The sequence below is a fragment of the Boleophthalmus pectinirostris genome, unplaced genomic scaffold (assembly GCF_026225935.1).
Source record: "Boleophthalmus pectinirostris isolate CB_2022bp ecotype Guang Dong unplaced genomic scaffold, ASM2622593v1 HiC_scaffold_13, whole genome shotgun sequence".
NCBI classification, from domain to species: domain Eukaryota; kingdom Metazoa; phylum Chordata; class Actinopteri; order Gobiiformes; family Gobiidae; genus Boleophthalmus; species Boleophthalmus pectinirostris.
In genome coordinates, this window is record NW_026571036.1 from 8,692,276 (window position 1) to 8,713,182 (window position 20,907).

Consider the following 20,907-nt stretch of genomic DNA (forward strand, 5'->3'; position numbering starts at 1 on the left):
TGCACTGACAAAGGCTCCTGCGCTCACACCCAAAAGACAGAGGACGATGCAAACCATCACACAAAAAGTTGGACTTCTGGACACGCTGAAGGAAGGTAGAAGTTACGCGCTGTAGCAGAATCTTGCACCGGGTCTTGTACCCGCAAATAGTTGCTGAAATCAGGACCGTGAGCCCGAGCAGCAGCAGGGTCTGTCATAAAGAGCAGAGCCGCTCCTTTCTCCTGCGTCACCTTCGAGCCCGTCCTGACAGTGAGTCCTGTTTTAGTCCTAGTTCAGTTCTGGTTTAGTCCTCCTCTTCAGTCCTGGAATCAGTCTGAGGTTAGTCCTGTTATAGTCCTGGTTTAGTCCTGGTTCAGCTCTGGTTTAGTCCTGGTTTAGACCTTGTTTAGTCCTGGTTCAGTCCATATACGGCTCAAAAGTTCAGCTTTTTCGCAGTTATTTTGGTGAGAGTAACTTAAAGTAATGCAATAGTAATGTAATGCCTTACATTTTAAATGCAGTAATATTGTAATGTAACGAATTACTTTGAAATGACAGTAATAAGTAATAAATAACACATTACAGTTTTAAAGTAACTTGCCCAACAGTGATCCCTAACCTGTCTCACCTGTGTCTCATTCATTTGTTTGCATTTAAATCCTGTGTTCTCCTTTGCCCTTTGTTGGTTCATTTGTCATTGTCAGTTTCATGTCTATTTGGATTTTTGTGTTTGGTCTTGCGTTTTGGGTCCTACTTCTGCTCGAAACGTGACACATCCTTGGACACCGGTGTTGCTGAGAGACGACCGCACTAAAAACGATAATAAAAATAATAGTCCTTCTTTTTTTTTTCCTTCTTTGTTTCCTCTTTTGTGAAAAACAGTAGCGGCAGTGAATAATTTGTCATTTGTCGTCTCGTGCACTCACACACAGCACAGATTTCCTCTTCATTTCAGTGTGAGTCAAACCTCTTCATAGAACAGGACGCATTTCCCACTTGTCACTGTTTCATCATGAAGTTTTCTGGGCTGTGGTTGCTCTTGTTTGGTGAGGAGACACAAAAGTTTAAACGTACTATCTGTTGTATCTTTATTTGCCTAACTTTTGCTTTTGTTGACCAGTGTTCGGGAGTACAAAACCCTCAGGTGGAGTTTCCAGAAAGTTTGAAGGAGAAACGCTGAGACTGTACTGGGTTTTGGATTCTTTTGAGGATGTGAAGAACGAAACGATCACCGAGATGTTGTGTAAAAATGAATGTGCAGAGGACGACGTTTTGGTGCAGACTTCAGGCAGAAAAGAGGAGAGAGGCAGATACGCGATCACACATTTTAGGAAAGACTCTCCTTATGTGGACATAGCAGTTGTTTACATCACCAACCTGACAATGTCCGACTCGGGACGATATCGATACCTGTTTGACACACCCGCCAAAAGACACAGCACTGATTTTGTTCTTGAAGTCATCAGAGGTAAGTGTGTTAGATCTGTGTTTCAGGACACATAGAACACTTTAAAGCAGACCTATTGTGCAAAATCGACTTCTCAGAGCTTTTAACCATGTTATATGTAACCTCGAGTAGAGTAAGAGGTCCACACTTATATATTCAGTTATAAAATACTGGCAAAACAAAGGACAAAGGTAGTATATAATGGGAAATATAATTTTTTTATTCATTCAATCATTTTTTAAAAAAAAGCTTTGCCGTAGTTGTTTTTTAATGTGTAAAGAGCTTATGTGAATAGGACTGAGATGCGTTGAGTTTTAGATGTGTCAAGTGCAAAGTGGGAGCTGCCTACAAGGTCTAAAGTGTCTTATGGTCATAATGTCTTGTCAAAGCCTGATCCTGTCAGATCTCAGAAGCTCTGAGAACTGGTCAGTACTTGGATGGGAGACGACTGGGAAAACCAGGTGCCAGTGGGGTCCCAGTGGCAAAAACTTTGTGTCCTTAGGCAAGACACTTCACCCACATTGCCTAGTATGAAAGAGGTGTGAGTGATGGTGGTGGTTGAAGAGGCTGATGGTGCAAATTGGCAGACTACATATATATATATATATATATATATATATATATATATATATATATATATATATATATATATATATATATATATATATACACTTTTGGTCCCGGCCCAGGGGACCCCTGGTCTAAAATGTGTGTGAGATTAGACCACATACGCAAATATAGGCTGCTTAAAATGTTTTTATTAATGCCAAATGAAATATCCAGCACAAATTACAATGAGACATACTTTCATAATTTGTATATATTCACATTTAGTTTGCAGGACCGCAGTTCATCCCATCCATCTGCTCCCACTTTGTGTGATCCTGCTCCCGCCTGCGTCCGCAATGACTTTTCAAAATGTGTGCTACTCTGCACTGTTTTGCGTCGAGTCCCGTGGGCCTCCCACTTGCCCCCCGGGACCCGATGCAAAACAGTGCGGCGCTACTGTGTACCATGCCATAATTAAAATGCCTGAAGAGCTTTTCTATATGGTCATGTATGAAGGGGTTGGGAGTGAGACAGGGAGTGTCTGGCTGCTTTCGTGGCTACCTGAAACACTGAACAATTTTTGAAACTAAGTTTTAAATATCATATCATGGGATTTTAACTAAGAAGTGCAGCATGTGCAGGTCAAAAGACACAAAAGACGACTGGATAGAGTGAGATTAACTTTTTTTCCTGTACGTGGAGACCGTGCAAGAGGTGAGCTGAGGAGCTAAATGTGCCCGAAATATATGAGTTACTTTAAGAGTTACTGACCCTACCTGACCAGTCCTCCTGTTAAACCTTTGACTGAGACACAAAGGCTGCTGAGATAAACTTGAATTTCCCTCGGGATATTCTCTTCTTCTTTTCTTTTCTCTCTGTCTGTTCAAAGTTAGACCTATATCACCCAGCCCCAGACTAAACAAAGGCAATAAATCTGCCGTATTCCCACATTAGCAGTATTTATTTTCTCTGTTTGAGCTGAGTTTAATGTGAACCTTTGTTGTGTTTGTTGAACAGCGACGGAGAAAAACAAACACGATACGACTCCGATTTACACAGCGTCTGCAGGAGAAGATCTGACTCTGCCCTGTGACTTTTATACGTCTGGACAAACGAAGAGCTTCTGTAAAAACGACTGCGTTGAGGACGTGTTGGTGCGGACACACTTACACATGAAAGAAACCGACAGATACGGGATTGAATACAAAGAATTATCAACCAGTTGGAGTTTCATCTTTGTGACCATCACAAATCTGACCGACTCTGACTCTGGAACCTACAGCTGCGCTCTGGACCAGGCTTCAAGAAAATTCAGAATTGTGGTTGAGCAGGGTGAGCAGAGTTTTCTTTATGTATTTTTTGTGGTTGTGTTTCTGACCTTTCTATTCTATGTTTTTTTTTTTTTTTTTTTTTTAGGTATTTTTGAACTATAAAACCACCTGTAATTTTTATAAGTGGGTCAGTCCATATGAAATCAGACATTTTCAATTAATCTTCCCTATGAGCCATCTCAGATTTTGCCGAAAAAATTTCTAAAAATTTCTAAAATGACCAAATGAAACAATCTAAAATTTTACCTCAATCCCCTGAGTCGTTCCTGAGTTATGACCCGTTGAAATTTTGGGGTCATGCTCACTTTTTCTGACACCTTAATTTATAAGCATGTTTGAGAGAACGTAACTTCATCAAAAATAGAGCTAGGAAACTGAAATTTTTATCAATATAGATTCTGAATCTGTTGTCAAATTTTGTGTGTCTTTATTCTGGGCCCCTAAAATCTCACATTTGGTTGCAGCTCAATTTTTGTATTTATTTATTTATTTATTTTTCTTTCAGTTTTTGAGGTCCAAGATCTATTTTCTCCAAGCAGATATTTACAAACTAACTGTTGAACCTGAATATTTGAGAGAATGACAATAATACAAATTTTCAGCTTCCTAGATCTATTTTTTATGAAGTTACGGTCTCTCAAAAATGATTATAAATTAAGGTGTCTGAAAAACTGAGCTTGGCCCCAAAATTTCAACGGGCCATAACTCGGAAACGACTCAAGGAACTGAGCTAAAATTTTAGATTGTTTCATTTGGTCATTTTAGATTTTTTTTTTGTTTTTTTTCAGCAAAATCTGAGATGGCTCATAGGGGAGGGCGGCTGATTTCATATGGACTGACCCAAATGTGAGATAGAGCTGTTTAATATCGAACTGTACTGGCATTAGTACAGTTGTCCTTCGGTAATTCCACTCATTGCCAGACACTAAACCAGGTCTAAACCAGGATTAAACCAGGTCTAATCCCAGGTCTAAACCAGGTCTAAACCAGGAGTAAACCAGGACTAAATCAGGTCTGAACCCAGGTCTAAACCAGGACTAAACCAGGTCTAAACCAGGTCTAAACCAGGACTAAACCAGGACTAAACCAGGTCTAAACCCAGGTCTAAACCCAGGACTAAACCCTAAACCCAGGACTAAACCCAGGACTAAACCAGGACTAAACCAGGTCTAAACCCAGGTCTAAACCAGGACTAAACCAGGTCTAAACCAGGACTAAACCAGGTCTAAAACAGGATTTAACAGGACAAAACCAGGACTAAACCAGGTCTAAAACAGGATTTAACAGGACTAAATCATGCTGCGTGGACCATGTTTCCTCCTCTTCTATCAATAATATTTTTAAAGACTCGGCCTTTTCATTTTCTTTTAGCAAACAAAACATCTTATGTGAAGATTTCCTCGTCTTTGCTTCTCTACAACAAACCAAGTAATCCAAAGTATTCAGATTACATTACTCACCTTAAGTAACTAAATGGATTCCAAACTACATTTTGGGGTATGTAATGTGTAATCTGTAGGGGAATACATTTTAAAGGTAACCTTCCCAACACTGATCATAGTTGAACCGTTGTGTCATTTGTGGCTGTACAGAAGCTGGATCTGTCCATGAACCCAAAAGCTGCGCATGGAGTCAGTTCTGTTTCTAACTAAGTCTGATCTCTGCTGCAGAATCTACAGGATTTCTGATCTGGATCCCGATCCTGGCTCTGATCCTGATTGTAGTCATCGCCATGGTGATCATTCTGGCTGTGCATTTTAAGAGAGGTGAGACACATGTCAAATACTCATATAGGAAATAAGAAGTTACATAGTGCACCTTTAAATAAAACAGATTTGAACATTAGCATTAGTACAGTTGTCCTTCAGTTGTCCACAGAGAGCTCCACGTCACCAGAGTCATTTATGTCTGTCAATCATGAATAGAGCCGAGATGACTTTGACAGCTGCTCAAAGTTCGGTCTGTTTTCTACAAAATGACTGTCTGGGCTGCTCACTCACTCTGCCTCAGAGTTTGTCTTGTGATGTTGCTGTGATCTTCTGTGCTCAGCTCTTTCACACAAGTTTTGATGCTGTTTTTCTACTTGGTGAGGAATTACAGCACTTCGACCAGCACTTTTAGCTTCTCCTGCCAATGCGGGTAGAAGAATGTTACCAAAATCTGTGTAAATCAGCCGCAAGGTTCTGAAGGCATCTAAAAAACATCACATCGCACTGCTCAGTGTAAAAAATATTTATCGAACAATGGTCGTGGAAGATTATTATCAGATACTAAGATTATTATTGTTATCACATAATACTCTTGAACAGGGGTGTTCACACTTTGTCAGCATGCGAGCTACTTACAAAATGACCAAGTTAAAATGATCTACCTAATACAAAACCAAGCAAACTGCACTGAAACACTCTGTGCCCCTTTTTTGGACCCTCCCCCACAGTTTGAGAACCTCTTCTTTAAGAGAACTTCCTCTGGCACTTTACACAAAACTGTGAAAAAAGTGAAGGAAGATTTTTAAACCTGTTTTTTTAAAGTTCCAAACTGGAGTTGCATTTTTTTCTGGTTTTGCAGTGATATTTACCAGCCTCTGCACGTTTACCAAACCAAACGCACATCGTGACAAACACAGATGCATTTGTGCACTTTTGTTAGACAAACTTCAGCCAAATGTGGCAGTAGGTCTGTTCTGTAGATCTGCTCTATGCTGTAGACCTGCTTTGTGCCAACACTGTAACACAAATTTAGACTAGTTTTTGCTTCACGTTTCTTGCTCTTCTAATCAGCCGCACTGTGGGAGGAGCTTGCTTGTGTTCGCTGTACGCAGGAAGGAGCGAGAGCGTGAAAAGGCGAGGGGCGGCGTGCTGACGTGAGGCAGATGGACAGGTAGGATGTTTAGGAAGTTGAACCTGCCCTGTGATGCACGCTGGTACACGAGGGCACACGCTGTCGCAGACGAGCCGTGCACAGGGAGCGTGTGTGTTTGTGACGCGCCGTAGAGTCTCCGCGGGTTTCAAATGAGCGCACAGGCTGCACTGAGACGCCCCACACGCTCCTGCACCCGCTACAAGTTTATTACCAACAGCAGCGGCCGTAATGAAATATGATCACACTTGTTGAGTGTCAGACCTCGAGTGAGAGACAAGACCGAGTCCAAACGCAAGTCCGAGACGAGTACTAAGACACGGCGATCTACCCACACGACCTTGGCGATCGACTGGTAGATCGCGATCGACGTATTGAGCACCCCTGCTCTTGAACCTCTTTGAAATGAGAGTGTCTTCTGTATTTCGAAGTCTTCAGGACAGTGTCTCAGATGTGTGAGAGTAAAGATGCCCCCTCGTCCCGGTGCACAGACCCATAGGCCTGGGCACCACAGACCAGATGTATCAGCCTGTGGGCAGATGTTTGTGGTTGACAGTGCTTCTCCACAGGACTGATGAAACATTTTCTCTAGTAATTGTATTTTATTTTATTTGTTTATTTGCCAAGGGGCTAAGGACGACCAGTCGCCGAGCCTCACAGCTGAGGGGATGCCGAGACACACAGGAAGTCCAACCCTGGAGGTAGAGTTACTCTCTGATTTTTAGTGAATCATTTTTATAAATTTCTCTTTTTCAGTTTTAGTATGATTTTGTTTCACAGAACAATTATGAGAACTTCACAGAGTTTTCATCTGAAAACGAGTCACATTACCAAGGCCTGGACCTGGACAGAATGGAGACGCCCTACAGCGACCTCTACTGGACAAACATGTGAAAAAACACTGTGATAAATACCTCCACAACCAAGACGTAACAGCCTGAACTCTGCACTGAACACGATGTACGGTTTGTAAAAGTCTTATTCCTCTGTCTGTGGGGAAACACTTTTAATCTTGCTTTTAAAACACAAAAGGAAACATTGCTCATCACAACAACTTTTACTTTTTTCGCCTGTTATGGTAACTGTGATTCAGGGCACAAACGAGGCAGTTCATATAAACGGTTCAGATTTTTCACATTTAATCTGTTAGTGGATATTCAGGGCATTCGTTATTTCTGTTTTAGTTTAGACATTATGCACTGACATTATTTAATTTGAAAATGCCCCTTGACGTTCCAGCTGAGAGACACTAAAGCAGAACTATGGGCAGCACAACAGACATAATTAGTTTATTTCCTTTTTTGAGGAGGTTAGTTTTCAGCCATTGGGATAATTTTAGCTCAAATTATTTTTATATGGTAAAAATGGGAAATGAAAGTCGTTTTTCTGTTGTTGTGACTGAGCTGGTTTGTTATTTAAAGACGAGGTGAGATAAAGGACACTTCAACTCAACGCACAACATTTAATCTCAACGCACAAACTCAGAAACATGTGATTTAAAGAGCCCGTATTTTAAGTTAAAACTACCACTTCATGACATCACAAGGTGGAAAATGTATAGATTTGATCTATACAACACATTTTGAGAAAAAAAAATAATTAGTAAGTGTGATCTATGTATACTTCATCATTTTTTATGATTGTATATATTGAAAATGTTTTAAAATGTATGAGTGGTGTAATACTACATGACAATCAGTGATGGAATGTAACAAAGTAAAAGTAAAGTATTGTACTTTTGAGAGTAGGTGTCTGTACTTTCTACTCTTTCTACTTTCTACTAGTATTTTTTTTATTATTGTGTGAGACCTGCTGAAAAGGCTGAGGGTTTTATTTTTAACATGTTCATAGTTTGAGCAAAAAAAACAAAAAAAAAAACAAAAAAAAAAAAAAAAACAACATAATAATAATAAATAATAATATTTTTTAAAAATCAGTACAAATCTTTATTAAAATCACTGCATTTAGATTTTTCAGATACTTTTACTTTTCTTTAACATTAACGATAAATTTTGTGCTTTCTTTATCATTATTATCAGTTTGTACGACCATAAATGAAAACAAAACTGGCATCTTTAAAAAACTTTAAAAAAAAAGAAGAAAAAAAAAGGAAAAAGAGTGATTGTATTTCTGTTCGAGGGGTTAGTTTATGGAACATTCTCAGTGATGATTTTAAGAAAGACTGACTCTGTGTAATACTTAAATTTTAAAAAGTGTATAAAGCATTATGTTTTGAAAGATATAGAGCTTTGGAATGAATGAATTATGTATTAAATTTTGTTTGTTTAAATTTATATTTTGTCTCTTATATATTCAGTAAGTTGTAAGTGAAATTGTAAAAGCAAACTTGCTGTTTTTGCTGCTGTTTTTTTCTTGGAATTCTGTCATTATTTTAAAGGATTTGATATTATAAGTACTTTTAACTTCAGCCTAAATTCTTTCGGTCATGATCCATGGGGTTGTAATTTGTTTTGTTTTGTTTTGTAGTGCTACAAAATGAAATAAAATTACTACTACTACTACTACTACTACTACAGTAACTTTTACTTAAGTAACAAAACTGAGTACTTCTTCCACCTCTGGTAACAATTCTGGTACTTCTTTTGTCACATCTGCTGCCTTTTCCCAATGAGGAAGTGAAGTGAAAAAGGAAAGTACTCAGTTCAGTTTTAGTTTTAAATCTATGTATAGCTCTGTTTCTGTGAAATTACTATGATGCATCATGTGACAAAGTTGGCCTTTGTTCCATTTTAAATTCTTTAATTTAGTTTCACACATGAATTTGTTACCATGTCCAACAATACAGTTACATTAATTCTTAGTTCTTTCTTTTTGTTAATTATCACATTAGACATTGTTCATTTAAATATACTTTGTTTATTCATTTAAAGTTTCTATATTCATCATACTCACCTGCGGCTCCACATGGTCCAGACTAAAGAGCGAGAGCCGACGTGCCTCATGTTGGACATTTTTAAAGACTTTGGAGGAGGTCGTAGGTTGGACCATGTGGAGGGAAGAACTGGTTTAAAGGTTGTATAGAGGATTTTTTAAAGAGAAATACAGTGACCGTCCTTGTGCGCGTTCAGAATTACTGTTGAAGTTTCCTGTCTAGAGGTAATTTATCGACCGACGCGTCAGTTTTTAGACCCTTCGTCTGTTTCATTCGCACCATCACTGGAAGGAATCTCCAAGAATCACCTCAGTTTAGCTTCGCTCCTTTTCTCAGCGACCTCAAAAATGGACTTTCTTTTGCGGCGAACTGGTCGTGGATTCTCGTCCACCATCGTGACAAACTTTGTGCGAAATGCGAGGAAACTACAGTTTGAAAAAGCCTTTAAGAACCTCTACATAAACCACATAATCCCCGCGCGCCGACAAGTCAGTTACACTAGGGAGTTTGATTGACAACCTAACAGCCAATAGAAAATGAAGGAACCTCGTTTTCTATTGGCTGATGTTTATCTGTCCTCACTACGTCCACAGTTGATAGATTTTCATTCTTTTTTTTTTGGTCATCATAATTACAAAGCTGCTGCGTCTCTATAATGGTATTTTAATCTTTCATTGACAATTTGAAACAAAAAAAAAATCCTCCATACAACCTTTAAGTTCTGTTTCATTATTTTTTGTGTATTTGCTTTTTATAGTTATTTTCAACACTGTTTAGTTTATGTTAAACATTTGGATTTGAAACGAGGCATAGGCCCAAATAAACAAAAATCCTAGCTCTGCCCTGATGAAGACCAGGTTGATTGAAACATGTCGGCTTAAATAAAGGCCTTTTAACTATATTTTTCTTGTGCGACTTTTTGCCTGGAGTCTGTTGTGTTTTTAGTTTTGATCCTTTTTCCAAGAGCGCCCTCTACCTGCTCCTACTGATTGGAACACCCGCAGCAAACAGCCACGTTTTTTGTTATTTCTTAAAGGTTGTATAGAAGATTTTCCAAGGAAAGAGAAATGCAGCGACTGTTTGTCCTTTTTTTTAAATGTTGCGCTTCGCACCTTTTCCCCTTCTCTTCTTCTTTCAGCAATGTCAAAAACTGACTTTCTTTTGCGGCGAACCGGTCATGAATTCTTGTCTGCCATTAAAACAAAATTTGTGCAAACTGAGAGCTACAGTTCAAAAAAGACGCCAAGAACCGCTAAATTTGAACCACGAACATAAACCACACAATCCCAGCGTGTCGGCAAGTCAGCGACGCTAGAAATGTAGGGAGTTTGATTGACAACCTAACAGCCAATAGATAAAGAGGTAGCCTTGTTATCTATTGGCTGATGTTTATCTGGCTTCACTACACTACACACTTCAGTTGATGGATTTTCATTCTTTTTTTTTTTTTTTTTTTTTTTTGGTCATCATAATAACAAGGCTGCTTCTTCTTTATAATTCTATTTTTGATCTTTTTGAACTTTAAAATTTGGAAAGTTACCTGTACAAAAACGGACACTCACCTGGGGGAGGTGCTTTTGCTGGGGGAGTATAAAAGCGAGTAGGTGTTAGTAATTGGAGGGAGAGATTCTGTGCAAATGAAATCTGTGTATCATTCGTTCATTTGTTTTTAAATATAAAACCAAAAATAAGAAAACGAAAAAACAACTATTTTCTTCATTATTTGTCTCTAAAACCAAAATGAAAAAACAGATAATGATTAGTTATTTCAGTTTTCAATTTTGTGTTTAAATGAATAATGGAAAAAACAGATAATGGCTATTTCCCGTTTCTGTGACTTAAACTGCGATGCCGGACTTTTGTGCTGCATACGAACTGAACCAGGACTAAAACAGGTCCAGGACCAGATCAGAACCAGACCAGGACTGAGACTGGGACCAGACCAGAGCTGAAAACGGTTTAGTCCTGGTTTAATCCCGGTTTAGTCCTGTTCATGACAAGTCTTTGGGAAACAACGTCCTATATTATGCAAAATTTAAGCCACGTGGGATTGTTCCTCCCTCATCAAAAACAGACCTGGAGTTGTGTTTTGTTTCCTTCACATGTTTGAGTAACCCTTTATTTTTAGTCTGTCTGCATCTCCAAAGCTCAAAATGCTCTGTTCCAGCTTGTGAACGAATGAAACACAACTCTAGGTTTATTTGTGATGAGGAAACAATATTATAACATCGATCAGAAAATAGCTTAGTATGAACTCTATGAAATTATGTATTACTTTTGGATTTTTTGTGTTCAGCTGAGTGTAATCCCTCTCTGTGTCCATGTGAGGGCGCTGTTGCTTCACCGTTGGCGCGCTCCCACGTCTTACTCACATGGAAAGTATGCGCACGTACATTGGGGAGGGGGTGTTATTGTATTAAAGCTTGTTGCCAATGGGGCTCTATGATATTTCAATATGCAAGACTCGCTCACACATGAAAACGCTTCAGCACATCGAAAAATAAAGAAACGGAGATGAAGAAGTGTGCGAGCGGTGCCTTAAATGACACGTTGGGGTGTAGGAAATTACAGCGTTAAGCCGAGGGGCCGTCCATAAACAACAACGGTCTCTCATTTACGCGGTTTAAATACAGAGAATCACTGTGTACTTCATGTGTTTGGTGTGAGACAATGGATCAGAACGTGAGGGGGCACTTGAGGTGTAACTTTTTGGTTTGGGGGGGCTGCTTGTTGCTATGGATACGTCATTGTCCTGCCTAGAATGTTCCATAGTATGACATTAAGCAGCTCTACCTTACATTTATTCAATTGCAGGTGGTTTTAAAGCTTAAAAATACCAAGAAAAACAAATATTCGAAGACGGTGAGCGGGGTCGCCTCTCCACAGATCTGACCTGTAACTTGGGCTATGTTCAGATTGCAGCCTGAAGTGATCCAAATCCATTTTTTTCACCCCTATGTGACCTGTAGTTGATCTTTTAATGACAGTCTGAAAGATTTTTATGTTATTGCCGGCGTTTGTCTGTTTGTTTGTTTGTTTGTTTGTCTGTTAGCAACATAACTCAAAAAGTTATGGACCGATTTTGATGAAATTTTCAGGATTTGTTGGAAATGTGAAAAGGAAGAACTGATTTCATTTTGGGGGTGATCCGGAAGAAATCCTGGATTCTGGATCACTTTGAAATTTTAGTTAACATTGTGGTAAATGGGGCCAAAGATTTAGTTTCTCAATATCTCAGTTAATTATTGACCAAACCCCATGAAATTTGACTCAGGGATGGACAGTGGGATCCTCTTTCATATTCCAAAGGCTGATCCGGATCTGATCCAGAAGACTGATTTTATCGCAATTTATATAAAAAATGGGGGTAGTCCTTGGCGGAGGTCTGCGCTCTCTGACTGCTTTTCTAGTTTCAAATGTTACCGAGGCCACTTGTTGTCAGGTTGGCGCCACCTAGTGCCTCCGCTCGATTTAATTTCTCTCCAGCGACTAAGGCAGGAATCCGGAAGTCTGGAAGTTGTAAACCGCGCACCGGCCAATCAGCGAAGAGCTGTGAAGTGCCTGTCTGGGTCCCTTTTGTGGTACAACACAACAGTAAACAAAGCGATTGAGGTGGATGTAGATGAAGACAGACATTCTGTGTTCGCAACGATTCCCGAGATCGAGGATTTAAAGCTGGAACAAAAGAGAATGTTTGGTGAATTTTATCAAGGGGAAAGGCGTTATTGTCCTTCTTCCTACGGGATTTGGCGCATCACATACGTCACGGGCCTCCAGCTCCTCCTGCAGCCATCTCAGTTTTCATCTTTGTGTGTACGAGCCTCAACCTCCAGACCCCTGCTGTGACTGGAAGGGTTCAGTTCAGCTGGCACCTGGTTCCTCAGAAGTTGACTGGTGGAAACCGGTAACACCTGGCCAATCCTGGGCTACACCTGAAGCACCGGCCCTATAAAAGGACACGCCCCCTGCTACTCATGACTGTTCTGTCTGTGGACTGTCTGCCACCTTTGTTGTGTCTCTCATGTTGTACTTTGTTTGAAACGTTGGTAGTCCTTGTGACTTAGTTGTTTTTGTGTTGTCATTTTGTAAACTTTGGTTTTGTTAGTCTACTTTAGTTACATCCATTTTGCTATTCTGTTTAGAGCCTCCTTTTGTTAGTGATTGTAAATATCAGCTTATGTTAGTTTTACCTTAAGAACTTTAGTTTTACCACTTTACCATGTTGGTTATTTTGTTACTTCCCCCTGTCTCTAGCAGAGCTGGGACCAAACAGCAGCGATTGGTTAAATAAAAAAGTACCCGCCAACTGTCGAGCGAACGAATCCTAATGCTGCGAGGTTAGACGGTTTCCACAAAGTGAAACCGTCTGATGAATCAGGCCAGGACACTTGGATATGTGCTCCTAAAACCAATACATATCCGATCTTTTGCCATGCGACTTCAGTCTGAACAGTCAGGTCGCATTCATTCCACTTACACGTCACAAATGTACACAAACGATCTTCTCGTCATATGAAAATTGTGTCTGAACTCCGTGTCAGTGAAGCAGAGAAGCACATCGCAATCCCACCGCTCTTGTCTGCGACTCTGCACCCACATATTTTTTTTTACGGACGTCGCTGCCACTGCCCCACAAAACGCCATGACCAAAAACCTCGTCCTTCTCCTTCTCAATCTCCTCCTTAAAACAAATAAGCTGTAACTGTTCTGGTTCTGGTACGACAGCAACTTTAAAATCGGCAGGTGCTCATGTTTAGGCGACTTCCATAAACGCTGAGCTTCCTCGCTCTCCGTCTGACGCTGTCGTGTCTTTTGGGGCGTTTAATGTTCACACTGGAGTCACATACAAGTCGCATTTAATTGGAAATGTGAACGACCTCGCGAAAACATCGGATTTCACAAAAAAAGCCTTACAGTCTGAACGCAGCCTGGGTCTGGTTTGATCTTCGTGATGATAGAAAGGTTTAATGCCATACTGTGAAACATTCCAGACAAAGCAATAACATCTCCATGGAAAAAAGCATCTGACAGACCCTCCACCAAAAAAGTTGCACATTGCATCTTTAAACTCCATACACCTTCACTGGAATCATCTGGATCATTTCAGCACCGGAATTCGTAATAAAAATAATACATTTTATTGATATAGCGCTTTTCGAGACACTCAAAGACACTTCACAAAACAAATACTGAAACAGTCAAAAGAGCAATAAACAAATAAAACAGTAATAAAGATAAAACAGTGAATCACACAGAGAAAAAATAAACATTAAAAGTTCTTCTAAATGCCAGCTGCCAGTCTCTACTGAACTAAAACTAACTTGAAAACTACCACTTGATGACATCACAAGGTGGAACAGAACATTTTGAAGCTTTGGAGATGTAGACTGACTAATAATAAAGTGTTACTCAAACATGTGAATGAAATAAAACACAACTCCAGGTCTGTTTTTGAGGAGGTAACAACATTATAACAGTGCGGAACTTCTTGGTTGGTCGTCCCTCACCTTCTTGTTTCTATGGAGATGTCGTTGCTCTGCTTGAAATGTTCCACAGTGTGACATTAAACAGCGTGACACATTTATTCAATTACAGGTGGTTTTATGGCTCAAAAATACCAAGAAAAACAAATATTCGAAGACTGTGAGCTGGGTCGCCTCTCCACAGATCTGACCTGTAACTTGGTCTGGTTTGGTCTCCGTGAAGATAGAAAGGTTTAATGCCATACTGTGAAACATTCTACACAAAATAACATGAATAACAGTTTTTCAGTGAGTCAGTTTGACCTTAAACAGGACATAATGAGGAAGAAAAAAACATTTATAAGTCGCACTTTTTGGGGGAAATTTATTTTATAAAATCAGAGATCTGGAACCGACATTTCATCTTGAAAGTCAAATTATAGTAAAAACAACAGAACAGAGAACAACAGACTGTTAACATCACATATGAACAGTTCTTCAGATAAATATAACATAAACAACAGAACAGAACAAGTTTAACAAACTCTCCATCTCACTCCAAATCACTAAATCCATTCAATTCTTCATCCTCGGTGTCACTTCTGAGCAACTCCACGACCTCCGGAGGTAAACAGAGCGCCGCTTCCTCTTCTGTGTAGCTGGACTCAGCATCAGTTCCAGTTAGAATTATTCTGGCCTTTCTGAATCCCGACAGGATGGTTTCGGTGTCACTGAAGTCCAGGCTTTGTCCATCCATCCAGTGACTTCCAGGAAAGTCGCATGGTGCATCCTCCCGGCGTCACGTTTCTCGCTCACTCCAAACTTTCTTTCTGCTGCTGAATGACCATTTTCAGCTGCAGATTTCTCTACTTGCAGCTTGTAATCTGCAAAATATGATTTTCTTTCTGGGAGCATTTGTGTTCAGTCTTCTCAGTCGTCTTTATAAGTTTGTTTAAATGTTAAATTTTCAGTGGTACAGAAGTAATGGTGCGATCGACTGACATGATACAGACAGGACAGAGGCTCTTTCTGCAGGAGACATGTGCAGTAGAGTGAAGTGACAGTGTTAGAGGAGGAACAGGAGCAGCAGAAACTGACACACAAGACTAGAGCCTCTCGTGGCTTCAGTGTGAACATTTTAATATATAAGTCGCACCGGAGTGTAAGTCACAGGAAACACCCAAACCATGAAAAAAACTGCCCCTTATAGTCCAAAAAATACAGTACATCAGGGGTGTCCAAACTTTTTTCATCAAGGGCCACATTTCTAAACACAGATGAAACAGAGGGCCGATCGAGGGCCATAGACTGGAGCTCAATACGGTGAAAAATTGAAATATGTGCATGTTTAACACTTTGGAATGAGCCATCAGTCCTTATTCACTCTAAAATCCCCAAAACCACACATTAAATCTTCAATATTGGCTTTATCAAAGTAGATTTTCAAAAAACTTGCTGTAAAAAGTTCATTTTTAATTGATGCAAGGTAATTTGGGCCAAATCACCAGGAAGCCTGAGGGCCAAGAAAAATTTGTTCGAGGGCCGCATTTGGCCCACGGGCCGTAGTTTGGACAGGCCTGCAGTACATAAAATTCTTTTCAATGGTTTGTTTGTCGCATTATTTAATATACATTTATTTATCGCTGTTAGTCTTTTCTCTAGTTTTCTCATGAACACGTTGTGGTTTGAAGCTTAAATTGAGTGCGTTTACATGCACATCAATAACCCGGTTATGATCGGGTTTTTTGAGTATCCCGGTTTCTTGATGGTGCATGTAAACGCAGTAACCCGGTTTCAGTAACCCGGTTATGGCAGTATCCCGGTTATTAGAAACCGGGTTACTGTAGCTGGTTTATTCCGATAGTAACCGGGTTACTTGTGGCATGTATACGCAGTACCCCGGTTACTGCAACATAAAGTTGAGTGCGCATGCGTCCAAAAGACACTTTCCAGCCTTTCACCACAACAGTAGTCACATAAATAAATTGACCAACATAAATAAAGTGACCAAACGAGTGAAATGACGTAAAATAAAGAGCTGCGCTAAACCTGCACACGTACAATCTGCACTCGTACGACCTGCACTCGTGTGACGCTGAAAAGCTAAAACATGAACTATCTCCTATACTCTATACGCACGAAACACACTTACCATCATCAGCACCTCTTCTGTCACAGAAATAACACACATAATCCACAGAGTCGTGTCATTTAGTCCAAAAGAAACTGATCGCATCAGCGGCGCAAGGAGCGAGTTGTTCTTATCGCCGCTAACAGTTTATGCTAATTAGCCAAACGGTCTTAAGTTTCGTTTCTGTAAAACATAAACAAATGTGATCACAGCTGAATTATCTGATCAAACGGGCTGATGTGTCTATAGTGTTTATGGTTTATATGTTGTAAAGTTGAGTTTATTTATGCAGAAGATTTTAATGAAGAATCTGCACAGTGGATTGTGGGAGATCTCGTAGCTCCTTAGCTTCTTATGCTAAAGGAGCTCACGGTTTGTATTTTTCCTGGTTTATGAAATTGATTTAAGTTAATTTTTGCGCCTGCGCATTTGTAAGATTATGTCAAGAAACCGGGATACTCCATTTGATCATGTATACGCGGATATGAGTGTCCCGGTTTCTCAGTGCGCATGTAAACGCAGTAACCCGAATACTGACATAACCGGGATATGGCTAATAACCGAGTTACTGATGTGCATGTATACGCACTCACTGTGTGATCAAGTTCTATTTCTTTCACTTTCGGAACGTAACTGTGTCCTGAACACCACCGAATCAAAGAGTAACTGTACTGCAGTGTTGTATTTTGTAGTATTTTCGGTATTTACTTCCTCATATGAGCACTGAAGACCAATCTGTGACAAATATTTCTCCGACTACAGTAAGTCACTCACACCCCACGCTGCTTAGACAAATTAGCTGAAGTGTCTTTGCCAAAGTACACAATGGCAGCGCTGGTTGGAGCTGAGAGTGTTTGCCCTCGCTCTTCGTGAACGGAACTCACTTTTTTTTTTTTTTACAAGAACCAGATCTTTTTTCTTTTTCATTTGTATGTATTTTTACACTGACTCATGCTGAATTATTGCCGTGTATAACTTCAAAAGAATAAATACACTCTGAGTTTCAATCATTTAAACACATCTGAGCCTTGGTCTTTTCTCTCCGATTCGTTTGTAGATGAAATGAGTTGTCGCGTTTGCTTCTGTAAATAAAGAGCCTTAATAAAGAGTCTTTTGAAATGAAAAAAGCCGTTCAGTAAAAGCAGAGGTGGAAGAAATACTCCGTTTTGTTACTTAAGTAAAAGTACAGATACCAGGGCCAAAAAATACTCATGTAAAAGTAAAAGTATTGGGGAAAAATCAACTTAAAGAGTAAAAAATAAACGTATTTCGCGCAGATTTTGAGGTGTAACAAAGCTTCAATTGTAGTAATTTTGATACAGATTTGTGCTGAATTTTGCTCAAGAGAACTATTTCAATCAATATTTTTTTTCTGAGCTAGTTCTTTTTATTATATTTGTTTTTTTTTTTTTCGCTCAAATGATAAACTTCAGTCCTGTTGAAAATGTAGTGGAGTAGAAAGTACAGATACCAGCTCTCAAATGTAGTAAAAGTTAAAAGTATCCATTCAGTAAAGTACAGATACCTACATTTTACAATTTTTATTTTATTATATTCATTACACATTCTTTAAAAAGTAAAAAAATAAATAAATAAATAAAAAAATCTACTTATGTAAAAGTTTTAAAGTACCAGTTTAAAAATGTACTTAAAGTAAAAAATTAAAGTATATTGCACAGATTTTGAGGTCTTATAAAGCTTCAAATGTAGTAATTTTGATACAGATTTGCTTTTTACTTTTTTTTTTCTGGGCTATCTATTATTTTTATTAATATTATTATTATTATTATTATTATTTATTATTTATTTATTTTTATTTATTTATTTATTTTATTATTTTTATTTTTTTTTTTTTCCCCAAATTCTGAATTTCCGTCCTGTTAAAAATGTAGTGAAGTAGAAAGTACAGATACCTGCTCTCAAAAGTTAAAAGTATCCACTTTAAACTTCAGTAAAGTACAGACACCTACATTTTTACTGAAGTTCAGTACTTTATTACTTTTATTTTGTTATGTTCCACCACTGCATAAAAGAGGTGAAAATAAAAGTATCATAAAAAGCATCATTAAAAAAAATCATAAAGAAGTGTTTAAAAAGTATCATAAAAAATCTACTTGTGTAAAAGTATTAAAGTACCTGTTTAAAAATGTACTTAAAGTAAAAAATAAAAGTATATCACACAGATTTTGAGGTCTTAACTTTTTTCAAATCTGTATAAAAATGTATTAATTTTGAAACCGATTAGTTTTTTGATTTGGCTCAAGAGAAACATTTGAATCAATATTTTTTTCTGGGTTAGCTGCTTTTGATTTGTTTCTTTTTGTTCACTCAAATTCTGAACTTCAGTCCTGTTAAAAATGTAGTAGAAAGTACAGATACCAGCTCTCAAATATAGTAAAAGTTAAAAGTATCCACTTTAAACTTCAGTAAAGTACAGATACCTGCTTTGTTACTGAAGTACAAAACTTTACTATTTTTACTTTGTTACATTCCAGTACTTCAGAAAAGTGGTGAAACGTATCATAATAAATTAACACATCATAAAAAATTTACTTATTTACTTTTAAAAAGTAAAAGTATATCAAACAGATTTTGAGGTCTTATAAAGTTTTTTCAAATACAACTTTGTGCTGAATTTTGCTCAAGAGAAACATTTGAATCAGTATTTTTTCTAGGCTAGTTGTTTTTATTTGTGTATTTTTCTTTGCTCAAATGATGAACTTTAGTCCTGTTAAAAATGCATAGTGGAGTACTCTTAACTTTAGGATACACAGTACACCGTCTGAGATCAAAAACTATTCCCAAAATACATTCATTAGTAGTAGGGAAGTAATAATAACCAAAATATCATTTTCATATTAATTTCAGTGCAGACAACATGAAGTTATATGTTTTTTACTTGAATTCTTGGGATTATGACGGAAATAATTCACACCAAAATCTTATCAAGGTATTTTAAAAGCAGAAACATGTCCCATCTACAATTATATTAACCTCTCTCTGAGGCTGGAAAAAAAAAAAAAAAATTATAATAAAATAAATTAATTAAATAATAATAATAATAATAATAATAATAATAATAATAATAATAATAATAATAATAATAATAATAATAATTTAATTAAAAAGTAATAATAATAAATATAAATGGTAAATGGTCAAATTTTTCTATAGCGCTTTTCCACCTTCAAGACACTCAAAGCGCTTTACAACAAGGAACAACTCACCCATTCACACACACATTCACACACCAGTGAACACAGACACTATGGGCAAGGTGGGTTAAGTGTCTTGCCCAAGGACACAGCGACAGCATTCATCTGTGGGATGCCAAGCCAGCCAACCTGTGGGTCAGTGGATCTGACCGCTCAACCTGTGATGTTTATGTCGAGAACTGGATTCGAACCACCAACCTTCAGATCAGATAAATCAAATAAACAAATAAATAAATAAATTCCATTCCATTCCATTTTCTTCTGCTTATCCGGGGCCGGGTCGTGGAGGCAGCAGTCTAAGCAGGAACTCCCAGACTTCCCTTTCCACGCACACGTCCTCCAGCTCTTCCGGTCGGACCCCGAGGCGTTCCCAGCCCAGAGACCCAGTCCCTCCAGCGTGTCCTGGGTCGTCCCCGGGGCCTCCTTCCAGTGGGACATGCCCGGAACACCTCCCAAGGAAGGCGCGGATAAATAAACAAATAAATCAAAGACACAGAGGACCACACAACTCACGCAGTGTTAAAAGCCAGAGAATAAAAGACATACAAAATTACAAAATTGACATAGATGTAAACTTAAACTGAGGCAGATAAAACATACAAAGAAATCAACACAAGAAACTAAATAAAATCCTAATTCTTCTTCGGTAATATTGAGTGTAAATAAATAAAAATCAATAAATAAAATCAATACATAAAAACAGTACTAAAAAAATAAAATAGATAAAATCAATAATATATAATAATAATAATAATAATAATAATAATAATAATAATAATAAATTTAAAATAAAAATACATACATGTAAACTGAAGAAACTGAGGAGGTGTTTAAAAATAAAATCCTGATTCTTCGTCAGTAATATTGAATGTTTTGATCGATTTAATGTTAGAAATACAGTTTAGTGTTTGAAGATAATTCTTAATGTCGGGGATACTGACTTTCAAAAGGGTCTGGAATTGGAAAACTTGGATTTATGGATGTGAAATTTTCCCAACAGAATGCACAAGTTTACTAAATATTCAGTTTTATTTTGTTTAT

At 38.2% G+C, this 20,907-nt stretch overlaps 1 protein-coding gene across 1 annotated transcript; it reads left to right on the forward strand.

Annotated features, from left to right (window-relative positions):
- The first annotated feature begins 898 nt into the window (after positions 1-898).
- Positions 899-8,025, forward strand: LOC129407679 (uncharacterized). Its single transcript, XM_055149511.1, has 6 exons — positions 899-1,025; positions 1,100-1,447; positions 2,993-3,307; positions 4,977-5,072; positions 6,793-6,866; positions 6,946-8,025. Exons 1-6 carry the CDS (start codon positions 992-994, stop codon positions 7,057-7,059), a joined length of 981 nt encoding a protein of 326 aa, XP_055005486.1. The 5' UTR covers positions 899-991; the 3' UTR covers positions 7,060-8,025.
- Positions 8,026-20,907: the final 12,882 nt, after the last annotated feature.

Excerpts from the sequence above, each read along its gene's own strand:
- LOC129407679 (XM_055149511.1), top strand. The coding sequence starts at position 992 with ATGAAGTTTTCTGGGCTGTGGTTGCTCTTGTTTG. Across the intron at positions 1,026-1,099 it reads GCTGTGGTTGCTCTTGTTTG|TGTTCGGGAGTACAAAACCC; the intron begins GTGAGGAGACAC and ends TTTGTTGACCAG. Across the intron at positions 6,867-6,945 it reads CAGGAAGTCCAACCCTGGAG|AACAATTATGAGAACTTCAC; the intron begins GTAGAGTTACTC and ends TTTGTTTCACAG.